Raw genomic sequence first — 12,862 nt, forward strand, 5'->3', positions numbered from 1 at the left:
GGTGGTTCAAACCCACCAGCATTTCCATAGGAGAAAGTCGGGCATTCTCCTCCTGTGGGATTGACAGCCTCAGAAACCCAGTGGAGCATCAGCTATGAATCAGTTCTGACTTGACAGCAGGGAGTTTGAGGAACACGTGGCAAAGATCTTGGGTTAAGCACTTGGTTATTAACTGAGAAGACTGGCCATTCCAACCCACCCAGTGGTTTGCCAAGAGAAAGACCTGGTGATCCGCTTCTGCGCAACTTACAGCCAAGCAGGGATGACCACAAATTGGAAATGACTTGATGCCACCTGACAACAAAGTACCACATGGGAGATTTGTATTTGTATCTCAATAGAAATACAGCAATAAGGGAGCTCTGGTGACCCAGTGATAAGAAGCTGCATTACTGATCCAAGAGCACAGGGTGTGAATCTGCCAGCTGCTCCATGGGAGAAAGATGGGCATTCTTCTCTCGTGTGATTTACTGCCTCTGAAAACTTGCTGGAGGGTCAGCTGTGGGTTGGTTCGGACGCGATAGTACAAAACAACAGTAAATATTAATTTCCCCCACTATATGAGTGCAGAGGAAGGGTAAATTACTGTCTTCTCAATTTAGACTGACAGCTCTTGCTCAAACAAGTCCAGGAATATCCACTCCACAGAAAGGTATTTCACAGTGTTCACTGGCCGAACAGTACAGCATGAACAAACATTTCAGCAGGGCCAGCCGAGCCGAGCTCATCTGCAGGGTGCTAAGCTCATGACCAAATGTCAAGGCACCTAGAACCCTGCTCATCATTAGACCTAAAAGGAGCTGATGGGCAGCAGATGCTGGAGAACTTGCAAATGCTCAAGAGAGATGCAGGAAAGAGATTAAGAGCAGTTGAAAACCAAAAAGGGGAGAAAACCAAGCTCCAAACAAACACTGTGTTGTTTACACCAACATAAACTAAACCTAAGCAGTTGCTGAATTGATTCCGGCTAATGGTGACCCCATGAGAGTCAAAGGTGAAACAGTGCTTCACAGAATTTTTCAAAGGCTTGTTCTTCCAACCTTTTGATAGCAGCCGAGAGCATTTACTGTTTATACCACGTGCATCTTGAGCTTAACGTTGCCATGTCCACAAGTGAGAGCGGCTTATCAGATCACTCCTCTGTATGGAGAGAAGTCAAATAACTGGCATCTTCACTGTTGTCATTAGTTATTAATAAACTTTCAGACAATGGGAGGAAGCACCAGCATTCAGAGAATGAGAATGTGGACATAGTTGGGCAATGAATATGGGCTGGCCTCGGGCACGTCTGGGGTCCGTGCGGAGCACAACATGTTTTCCCAGAACGGAAGGTCAGAGTGGCTGTACAATAGTAAGCTGAGGGGTTTCGTACTTTTTTTCCTTGTTTTTTCACCAAAGACTCATCACTATCTGCACAATCCTGCTCACCACATTGAAGATGACTCAGTCGCCACCTCATTAATCATACAGCTCCATTTTTATTTATAGGCACAGTATGCCATTTTCTTTATTACAAATGTGTGGTTTATGCTCCTCTATTTCCATCCAAGAAGCCAATAACAGTGTCATTGTTCTATTTCTTTTAAGAAAGGATGCACAGTCGAATTTTTGTGGTCATGTAAGCCATGCAGTCCTACAAAATCGAGGGTATTTCCTAAGTGGGCCTGTGCTGTTTCTTTAAGTAGATGAAAGGAAAAACCACTTTTCCCTTGGCCCCTGCACCCACAATAAAATCAGAATTGTTTTGCTATGGCAAATCCCTGAGCAATGCTTAGAACAAATCCTAGACTCTCTCCCACTTTCCAAGAATTACTTGGAGGAGGAAAGGACCATGTGTGTTCAGCTACCAGGCCAAATGGGACAATTGGGGAGCACACTTTCTGTTTCTTTGCTCCATTTTTCATTTTCCTCTCCCCTTCAATCTTTTCTATGACTTCTAGTAATGAAGGAAGGGAGGTGGTGGAGGAGACAAACCCTGTGAAATGTCTATGAAATGCTTCCTTCAGATTTTGAAAATATCTTAATCAAATGGTTTGAATTTATTCTTGTCCTCTCAAACTTTCTCTGAACCTCTTGAATTTTTTTTTCCACCCAAAGCAAACACAAGCAAAAACAGTCTATAAAATCAAGTGTCAATGAACTGAGCCTGATTCACAGAGACCCTAAGTGTGTCAGCAAACTGCTCCACCAGGCTCTTCATGGATGATCTCACAGATCACCAGGCATTTCTCTGAAGGTGCCTCTTGGGAGAATAAACATCTAACCTTTAGGTTAACAGCTGCGTGTACTAACCATTACAATGACTCTCAAAAAAACACCTCTCAAGTGCATTTGTGTCGAGTCTGAACCAATTCATCGCTGGCCCTCCAGTGGGTTTTCAGAGGCTGTAAACTGCTTGGGAGGAGATTGCCCATCTTTCTCTCATGGAGCTGCTGATGGATTCAAACCACCTGCCTCTGAGCTGACAGCACAACTCCCTACCTACTAGGCCACCAGACTTAGGAACTGCAGAGTTGATATACAGAGGCTTCTAAAACACTGGAGGAACTATCCAGGCTCTCACAAGAAAGAATGAATGTAAGCTCCCCAGCTGACTCCCCTTCCAGTGGTCACTCAGCAGATTTAGCGAGTATCTGGCAGGCATGGGGCTGAGATGGGGATGGTCAGAGTTGTACAGGGCAAGGGGTGGGACTCTGCTGGCTGGTGGAGGGAGCGACATGCAACCAGATTTTAAAACTTCCTCTGCCAGAGGAAGCTGAGAAAGCCCAGCTGACTCTCAAGGGATGTGTTCTAGGCATGTGGGTCCGTACACCCTTTCAACACCTGCCCATGAATAGGAATCCTTCACACATGGATTTAGAAGATGGGTTTCCTCAGATCTTAATCGCGCTCAGTTCTGTATCACGAAGTGAGAGAGCTTTGTCTTACTCCAAGGGAGCTCTGACTCTGATGGTTCAAGCTTTTCAGCAGCTAAAACGGAGTTCTACTAGGACATGGGGTAAGGAGGTGTGCTGCCAACCCAAAAGCACAGTTTGGATCTACTAGCTTTTCCAGGGGAGACTGAAGGACAACCTTCTCCTGTGCGATTTATAGCCTCTGAAAACCTGCTGGAGCATCAGCTCTGAGTTGGTCCTGAATCAACTGCACATAACAACACTAGGACATAGGCCTGCAGAACTCTAATCGAGATTGTCCTAGGTAGCAATAGGGAGCCCTAGTGGCCTATGGGTAAGGAAGTGCAATGCCAATCCAAAGGGAGGTAGTTCAAATCCACTAACCAATTCTCAGAAGAAAGATGAACTATTTACCGCCTCTGAAAACTCACTGAAGAGTCAGCTCTGACTCAATGGCACAGAAGAACAACTAGAAGAACCACTACAGGATTTTTTTTTTAAATAATGTTAGCAGAATTAGGCCACTAATTTCGCAGATTAAAGTTTAGCAGAATTCAGTCCACTTTGACCTCAAGTCTCAAAAAAATTAGTTCAACTCTGCTGATCTTTTAATTTTAAAACACTAGTCCGTGGCTCAGGGAACTAGCCAGTGTGTGCTTCCCCCCATGCGTTTAACAGAACCTTTTCTTTTCTCAGCACATGTTGCTACAGACACTAAGAAGTGGACTGTTGTACTTAGGTGTTCTTTTATTTAAATTGGAAAATCACCTTCAAAGGTACTAAATAACTTGAGTATATTAATTTCTATTTTTATATCAATAAATAGTATGCAAACTCTTTGAGAAATGTGGGTATCATTTTTAAATGCTGTGTATAGTATTTAACATATTTCAACCCCTGCTGTCAAATTGATTCCAACTAGTAGAAACCCTGTTTCGGGTTCTGAGGCTGTAAATTCTTCCAGGTGAAGATTGCCCATCTTTCTCCCATGAAGTGGCAGATGAATTAAAACTTTCTATTGTTGTTGTTGTTGTTAGGTGCCATCGAGTCGAGTATGACTCACAGCGACACTATGAACAGCCCACCTGAACCCTGCCCTCACCTGTGCCATCCTCATCACACTAGACACACTAGATCTCACTCATGAAGTCACTGTCTCAATCCATCTCATTGGTGGTCTTCGTCTCTTTCGGTGATCCTTCATCATCTTGTATCTCTTTCTAGGGAATAGCCTCGCCTAGCTACATGTCCAAAAGTATGTCTTTTCTCCAAGGAGCACTTTGGCTGCATTTTTTCCAACACATATCTGTTTATTCTTTTGATGGGATATTCAGTACTACTCTCCAGCCTCACAATTCAAAGGCATCAATTCTTCATCTGTTATCATTATTCCCTTCTTTGATGCACAGAAGATGACTGAGAAGACCATGGCCTGAAGACAAACCGTAGTCTTCAAACTGACACTATTGCTCTTCAGAGCTACTCAAATGACAATGCCTTTTATTTTAAGAGTAAGGACCAAAATATCACATAATCTAGGACAAGATATCACATACTCCTGGAACATTGACCCATGTTGTTGTTGTGTACCGTCAAGTGAAAAAAGATCCATAGCTGACCTTCTGGTGGGTGTTCAGAGGCAGCTGACCACATGGGAGAAGACTGCCTATCCTTCTGCCACAGAGCAGCTGGCGGTCTTGAACCACGTGCCTTTGGCATTGCCGTGCAGCTTCTTGCCACTAGGCCATAGCGGACTGTTAAAACGCCTAACACACAGGAATCTTACTAGTATTTTTTAAAATCCAATTAAAATAATTGTCAATTGAGTACCTACTGAATATTTGGCACTGGGCTGGGGTTAGAAAGATGTTAAAAAGTTTTCTCAAAATGTTTTAAAGGAAACATTTGTTAGGCATCATTTTGTTTATTTTAGCATGAGGCAGTAGGGAAAAAAGAAAATAATTTGCCAAATTGGATTTGAAGTAGTAAGTATTATATTTCCTGAACAAAAAGTTAGAACATACAGTCAACTGACGCTCAACTCATTGCCACTGACTTAGAACCCATTCACTGCTGACCCCCCAGCAGGTTTTTGGAAGCTGTTAATCAACAGCATGGGAGGGAACTGCCCACTATTCTCCTCAGGAGTGGTGAGTGGATTTGAGTCACTGAAGAGATGTCACTTTGAGCTTAATAACACAACTCTAATGGACTAGGCCATAGCAGTGCAGTCTGACAAGGATACTGAAAAGACTAAAATCAGGGCTGCTGGGAAAACCCAGGTTGTATGTAGGCTGTGCCAGTGGGAACACATTCCTAGGAGAGGCCTCAACAAGCATGTAGACAAGAGGGCACTGAAAAGGACAAAGGAAGGGCAGAGGATTAGCTGGCTGTGTAGACTGCCAGCCAAGGATCAGAAGCTCCTGTCGTGGGTGATGTGAGGGAGGTCACTCCCTTCCAAGTGGGGCTGCCAAGGGCTTTCCCCTGTGAAGGTGCCCTCCAGTCGTAAGATGTGTGCTTGGTCAGGATTTCTCTTTGTTATTTAATGGAAAGTTTCCTGTTTGTGACCTCCCCCTCCACCAGTCCAACTGTCTTTCCCATGTCATGGCAGGCACATCCCCAAGAAGCCTCCACCTTTTCGATGAAGGATATTTTTCAGGCTGCAACTTGCAGAGGCTGGGAAAAGTCTAGTCATGGGATATGACTCACACCTTCTTGCCTCGTGTTCAATCTTGCTGCGCTGTGCAGCAGAGTTGGGGCATGGAAAGGGCTAAGGCAGTGCAAGTTGACAGCTGGAGCCACTCTGTACCTGGAGAAGGTCAACCCCTAACTCCCTCAGCCTGGAGTCCTGACCACTAACAACTGACTGTTGTGGCTGTTAGGTGCCATCAAGTCGAGTAAGACTCATCGCAACTCTATGAACAGCAGACCTGAACTCTGTCTTATCCTGTGTCATCTTTATACTCTCTGACATACTTGAGCCCACTGCTGCAGTCACTGCGTCAATCCACCTTGTGGAGGGTCTTCCTCTCTTTCGCGGACCCTCCATCTTTCCAAGCAAGATGCCCCCTGCCAAGGAGTAGCCTCTCCTAACAACATGTCCAAAGTATGTGAGACAAAGCTCTGTCATCCTTGCCTCTAAGGAGCACTCTGGCTATATGTACCTTCTCCAAGACGTATCAGTTTGTTCTTAATGGGATATTCAGTACTCTTTTCAACAGCACAATCCAAAGGCATCAAATCTTCTGTCATCCTTATTCACTGTCCAGCTCGCAAATGCATAGTAAGGTGATTGGAAAAACTATAGCTTGAATCAGGAATGCCTTATCTAAAAACCATTTTATTTATTTATTTTTAAACCGTTTTAACATTCTGAGATAAAGATTCTTGTATTAGTTATGTTGTTGTATGCTGTTGACTCAGAACCAACTCATAGCTGACCCTCCGGCGGGTTTTCAGAGGCAGTAAATGTCACACTTGATAACACATAACAACAACAACAACAAATCACACAGGAGGAGACTTCTCCCATGAAGATTTGATTGCAATGCCTTTGGGATTGCAGTGCAGCTTCTTACCACTAGGCCAACAGAGCTCCCTGGAGGAGGGCTGTGTCCTTTGGAAACTTGTTGTTATGTCCTTTGCGACTCATAGCGACCCTATGTACAACAGCCCTAAACCCTGCTCTATCCTGTGCCAATCTCATTGCCTCTTGACACACCCATCCTGATTACCCCAGTCACTGAATCAATCCACCTCATAGAGGGTCTTCCCCTCCTGCACTGTCCCTCTACTCTACCCAGCATGATGTCCCTCTCTAAAGACCTGTTTCTCCTTACAACATGTCCAAAGTATGTCAGACAAAGCCCCAGAATCCTTGCCTCCAAGGAGCAGCCTGGCTTAATCCTCTCTAGGATGAATCTGTTTGTTTTCTTGGCAGTCCATGGTACATTCAATACTCTTCTCCAGCACCACAGCTCAAAGACATCAATTCTCCTATCCTCCCTAGTCATTGTTAGAAAAGCAAATTCTCAGTTCATTTCATGTCTACAGAATCAGAAACTCTGGGTGTGATGGTCAGGCATCTTGCTTTAACACATTTTCCAGGAGACTGATGATGTGCTTAAGTTTGCAATCTACTGAGCTTGCAAAATCTGATCTCCTTCTGGGTCCAGCCACATAAATTCAGAAAGTACCCAGATTTCCAAAGGAAGTGCTAATTACAGCTGGTGTTCACCTGCTTACCACCGGCAAGACGAGCCGGCTGGATGCATTGGCCAGATAAATAGGGAAGTGGCCTCATCAACCCAGGCCCCAATCTGAGTTTTAAAAGGACTGTTTATTGTATTTTATCTTTAAAAGACAAACACAGTTGGTGGCTTTTGGTTCTGCTGTCTGCCATTCAGCATTTGTCTGGGAGTGGCTATAATTCCAGGCATAGAGATTAGATTTCTCTATCAATTCTCCTTGGCAGGGGGAGGCAAAATTATCTCCTCTCTTCACTTGTTCTTTTTTTATTTTCTTATTTGAGTCAATATCAAGTCCTATCTACCCCATGTGACAAAACAGAACACTCCATAGTTTTTTGAGTTATAATCTTTGTGGGGGTAGTCTTCTCACAGTTTCTGGGTAGGTCTTAAATGCCCTATCAAGTACTTAACCTGTGCACCACCATCTGGGATACTTCTGTCTTATTTGACCTATTTTCTCAATGGAAAATTCTTCAGGAGCAGTGAACCCAAAACTCTTGAAGCCTGGCAGAGGCAGATCCTAGTTTTTGAGGCCTGGGCTGTGTAAACGTGGTGGCTTTAGGTGTGGGGGTGGCTCAGTGGTAGGATTCTTGCTTTGTATTTTCAATCTGTGCACGGTCACCACTTGCTCGCCAGTGGAGACTTGTATTTTGCTGTGATGCCGAGCAGGTATCAGTGGAGCGTCTGGACTACAACAGCCTGGGAGGAAAGGCCTGGCCATCTGTTTTTGAAAACGAACCAGTCAAAACCCTGTGGATCACAACAGTCTGATCCAGGACCAGCACGCGTTTCTGTTGTGCATGAGGTCGGCTCTACGTGGCCTCAGCTAATGATGAGAACGATTTAAGAAAAAGAAAACGAAGCGTATCATAGATACACATTTTACAAAAATATGTGAGTAATTGCTAGGGCTCTGCCCAAGGTCTGCGCAAATGAGGGGTCTCCACTGGTCTCACGGTGACCCCCATCTCTCAGTTCAGGAGGAGAAACCCTTTCTCTTAAGGCTTTAGCTTTATATCTTTCCCTGATTACCAATACACCATACCACCCCAGAATCTAATGAACCAGTTTTTTCCTTTTCTTTCTTTCCTGTCCCTTGTCAGTTGTTGCTCTTCGTCACTACATAAGGCTACAGAAATCATTTTGGTGCAAGAAGTTAGGATGAAGACTTTTGGGATCCCTGGGCAAATGGTTACTGTGCTTTCTGGTAACTGCAAGGTGAGAGGTTCAAGTAAATCCACTAGCTCTTGGAAGTAAGGCCTGCTGATCTACTTCCAAAAATCCAGCCACTGAAAACCCGAAGGAGCACTCCGTCACAATGTGGGGCTGATGTTAAGTTGGACCCAACTCCATGACAACCAGTCTGTCTTTATTTTTTTAAAAACAAATTTCTTGCTTTGTTCTCACAGATCAGAAGCGAGGCTACACTGTTCCCAAGGACGACTAGGCATTTACCACATGGCCATGGAGTAACCTTGATTAGTTTTAGGTTTCTAACATTTCAAACAATTACTGCCTCCCTCCTCTCCCCACCCTCCTCATCCTCCCGCCATCTCAGTGAATGGCATCACTGTTCTTGCCGGCAGCCCGATGTGAAACTACAGCTCTTTGCTCTCCTCCCACGCTCTCAGCCTCCCCCTGATGATAAAATGGCCCACTCTGGCTGGGCAGAGCAGACGGCAGAACCACAGCCCTTGACTTTGGGTTTCAAAATGCACTTGATATTGAAGTCACACTCTGTTAGAGAGTTTCTCATCCGCTTGATGAGCAAGATGATTCCATGCTTTTTGTCTGGAGAACAGACTAAAGTGTGTTTCTCAGTACATGGCCATTAACCTCGACCCTTCATCAGCATAATTTGCTTTAATGATATACCAGTGAGGCCCTACTGGTCAGCCGGGGGTATTCCGAGAGGCCCCACGGGTGGCTGAGGAGATCTGTGTGTGAACAACAGCGCTTCCCACACTTCATGATTCTGCTTTCTCTCCATCCCATCCTTTTATACTTTTGGTGGTTTCCTTAGATTCACATTTAATTCCAAACCTTGGTCTGAGAACTAGAGCCAGCTTCTGACTGCGGCTGCTGCATGCCTCCTCAGCACTGCTGGTCTGGGTCTGGGTGGAGGACATACCTCAGGGACCTTAATTCACGCCCCTCCCTCACTGCTCCTGACCTGGAGCTCTGCTTACCTGAGGACAGCAGACTCCCACTGCTGCCGCTGATGATCTTGCCTTTGCTTCCCATGTTGGCCAGCTTCGAGGTCTTCAGCGTGCCTGTCTCCGTCAGGTCAATGGCAATCTCACTCAGACTTCTCGCGGCATGGATCTTGGACTGGAACAAAATTAAAACAGCTGAGACCCAAAAGAGTGACTACTTGTAAGAGATAACAGTGATCCTTTGGCTGTGTTGTCCTGCAGTAGTTTAACAAATCTTATCTCCCTGTGTTATCTCCCATCTTTAAATCACCAAAACTCTGGGTAAAGAGCATATCTGGACTATTCATTGATGAATTTTCCTAACCTGTATCCTATAAGGAGTTCTGGGCCTTGGAGCTCTGGCAGGACTGCTAACTGAAAGGTGACGGGTTTGAATCCACCATTGGCTCTTCCAGTCTCCTCCCATATTGATTTATAGCCTTCAGAGCCAAGGCTACTGTGAGTCACAACAACTCCAGGGAAGTTGGTTTGTGATTATTTTTATAGCCTGTTCTGTTTTGTGTTGAAGAAAACAGGCACTGGAGAAGGACAGACCAGGGGTGGGTCCTGATTTGAAGAATGTTGTTAACTCGCTTGGCCTTATTTCTCCCAACTGTAAACTCACATAGTTTGAAAACTACAGTCTTTTCAGAAGAACTTAAGCCTTTGAATTGTGGTGTTGGAGAAGAGTACCGAGTATCTCACAAACTGCCAAAAGAACAGACTGGTCCGTCTAGGTAAGTGAAAAGTGGTTTGCTTTCCTTCAAATGTTTTTGCCATTTACCTCCTGAACTCCAGGAAATTAAGTTTTGTAAAACAGTACATGAGGAAAAAGGCTTTACCTGTATCATGAACTTTGTGGAAACAATTACAAATGTTAGTATCACTCACACCTCTGCTTATTTATCTTTCTGCAGCCAGTGGCTAGAGTACGCAGATGGATAGAACCGGTTCATGGTAATAATTAAGATTCCAATAATTTACTATGATGTCTGGGCTGGGGGTGTGGGGGATGTTGTGTCTTGTGGTGAATTAGTTAAGTACTTGGCTGGCAACCAGAACCCTCCCAGTAGCTCATGGGGAGAAGACATGGCCAACCAGGGCTCCTTCTAGCCAAGGAGATCCTACCAGGCAGGTACACGTTGTCACATGGAGTTGCCATGAGTTACATTCAATGGTACCAGTAAAAAAACCCCCAACACATCTTACCTAACATATCTGATCTTATGTCAGACAAGATCCTTCCCACACACGGCAGGAACTAGGGACAAGGGAAGATGATGAAGGCCTTGGAGGGCTATGTACTGGGGCAGATTATTCAATAAGCAAGATACTAGTGGGTTCTCTGTCCTTGTCACTCACTCACTCGTTGCTGTCCAGTTGGATCTGATGCTTTGTTTATCCAGCAGGTTTTTAAATCACGTAAGAGGAGATGCCCATCTTTCTTCTGTGGAGTAGCTGATGGGTTCCAACCACCAGAGAGGTGCAACTTTTGGGTTAGGGGCCCAAGTCCTATGGTCTATATTATCAGAATTGTTCTGTCCCTGTTAGGGAAAGGAGGCTTTGGTTCTGTGGGAAGGTGGGAGAGAGAGTGATGCCAGTCATCCCTAGAAGTAGAATCTTTGGGGTGAAATTGGTCACTGCAGATTAGTAAGTAGAGACAAAGCAGGCTGTATTTACCTTGCTTACTGTGCAAGGTATGTATCCCACACTGGGTCTGTGTCCTCTACCTGCCGGCCTCAATCCTCCTTATTTACAGTCCTGCTCTGAGCCCGGGGGCCTGCAAACACTGCTGTCCCCACACCTGTGCCACTGATCTTTCTCTGGCCTACATAGTGCTGTCACTGCTGGTGAATGACAACAGCTTCCGACTGCTGTGCACTCCCCTCACGTTAACACGGTGAATGTCGGAGGGGCAGGAGAAATACTCCGAGTTTTTGCTTGTTTTGTTGACCTGGGTATGAACTGGCTTCCTCCTGGCTCTCGATCCCATTGGCCGTTCACTCTACTTACTGCCTCCTTTCTGACCTCAACTTTTCCCCTTGCATTCAGAACCAGGCCTACTTCAAGAAAGGGCTTCCTTGTTTGTGAACTAATCTCGCCATCCAGGCCTGCATAGCATTCTGGCTTGTAGCAGAAAGCAGGAAGGGCCTTCTATTTCATTTTGACACAACATATCAAAAGCCCCCATCTGGTTGAGCTTTAGCCTCCAAGCAAGCACAGTGAGCACAATCCATTACTTCCTTTCTTTCAGCACTATTCTTCCACCAAGGCCAGTGCTTTCATAAAAAAGGAGCTCCCATTTAAAAATACGTAATAGCAACTCATGGTGGTCTGGGGCCTGGGCTTTGAAGTTAAAAAGATCTAGATTAAAATCTTGGCTCTCTCTAACTAATTACTGCATGACCCTGGGCAAGGTCCATTCTTAACCTTTCTGAACCTCTAGATTCCTGCTTGTGAGATGCTGACCTTAAAACCCAGTTCACGGAGCTGTGATAAGATGGATTGAGGTAACACATGCAAAGGCACTAGGAATGGGGTATACGGAAATGGTAGGAACTGAAGCCTGGTTAGTAAATTGCTAAATGATGTTAGACTGAAGGCTGATATTGTGGAGATCTCATTAAACATATGGAAGACTGGCCTCCACGCTGCCCCCAATTTATTCCACACATCAATCTCAGACGCCATGGAGAAGGACAACAGATCTGCTTTCCAAGGGAGACTGCTATTGTTAGGTCCTGTCAAGGTGGCTCCAACCCACAGACTTGATGAATAATAGAACAAAACCATGCTGGACCCGGTGCCATCCTCACAAAGTCGGCTGTTGATTAGTGAGGAATAGAAATACGGTGAGGACTTACAGACACAGCTGGAGAAATGAATCCTAACAGGAGAATTTCATCTTGCAAAGTCTCGCCCTCTGGCCCACCCAGAAGACAAGTGCAAGTCTTGCTCTATGGGCCTTGCTCCATATGTCTTACTCAGTTTTATTATTTTGACCCTGTGAACATGGTTTAATTTCCCCCTTCCATGCCTGAGAGAGGAAGAGATGGGAGACAGAGATTTAGAAGAAGGAAAGAGTTTTGGGGTCAGGAGCCAATGCAAGAAGTCTCTACCTTGGTTTCAGAGGGTAAATGTCTACAGTTTAAGCAATTGGAGCTTTCACATATTTTGTTCCGAAGGTCACAAACCGTTCATTAGCCCTAAGCTACAAAGGTTGCTAGGATTCAAGTTTCTGATCTTTTAGGATAGCATGTGTTACTGTAAAGTACACTTACACTTCCCCCTCCCACAAATTATGGTTAAGTCCTGACTCATAAGTCACCCTCCAGCACGTCTCCAAGGCTATGCACTGCACGGGCGGAGACTGCCCATCTTTCTTCCTCAGAGTGGCAGCTGGATCTGAACCACCAGAGAAGCATGGCATTTCAGCAGCGGAAATTCTACAGACTGTCTCCATATTATTAAACAAATAGCACATGCAAAGTGTTATTCCCCCCAAAACAGCACACCACTGAAT

At 45.0% G+C, this 12,862-nt stretch overlaps 1 protein-coding gene across 2 annotated transcripts in view; it reads right to left on the reverse strand.

Moving 5' to 3' along the window:
- The window catches only part of FRMD4A (FERM domain containing 4A), an 852,768-nt gene that overhangs the window by 53,161 nt on the left and 786,745 nt on the right, over positions 1 to 12,862 (reverse strand). For both annotated transcript variants that reach the window (XM_006894277.1, XM_006894278.1), the window contains one exon: positions 9,334 to 9,475. In XM_006894277.1, the coding sequence (XP_006894339.1) occupies positions 9,334 to 9,475 (142 nt within the window). The remainder of the gene's footprint in view (positions 1 to 9,333; positions 9,476 to 12,862) is intronic.

This window comes from Elephantulus edwardii, unplaced genomic scaffold (assembly GCF_000299155.1).
Source record: "Elephantulus edwardii isolate Elephantulus edwardi_28Jun2011 unplaced genomic scaffold, EleEdw1.0 scaffold00139, whole genome shotgun sequence".
NCBI lineage: Eukaryota > Metazoa > Chordata > Mammalia > Macroscelidea > Macroscelididae > Elephantulus > Elephantulus edwardii.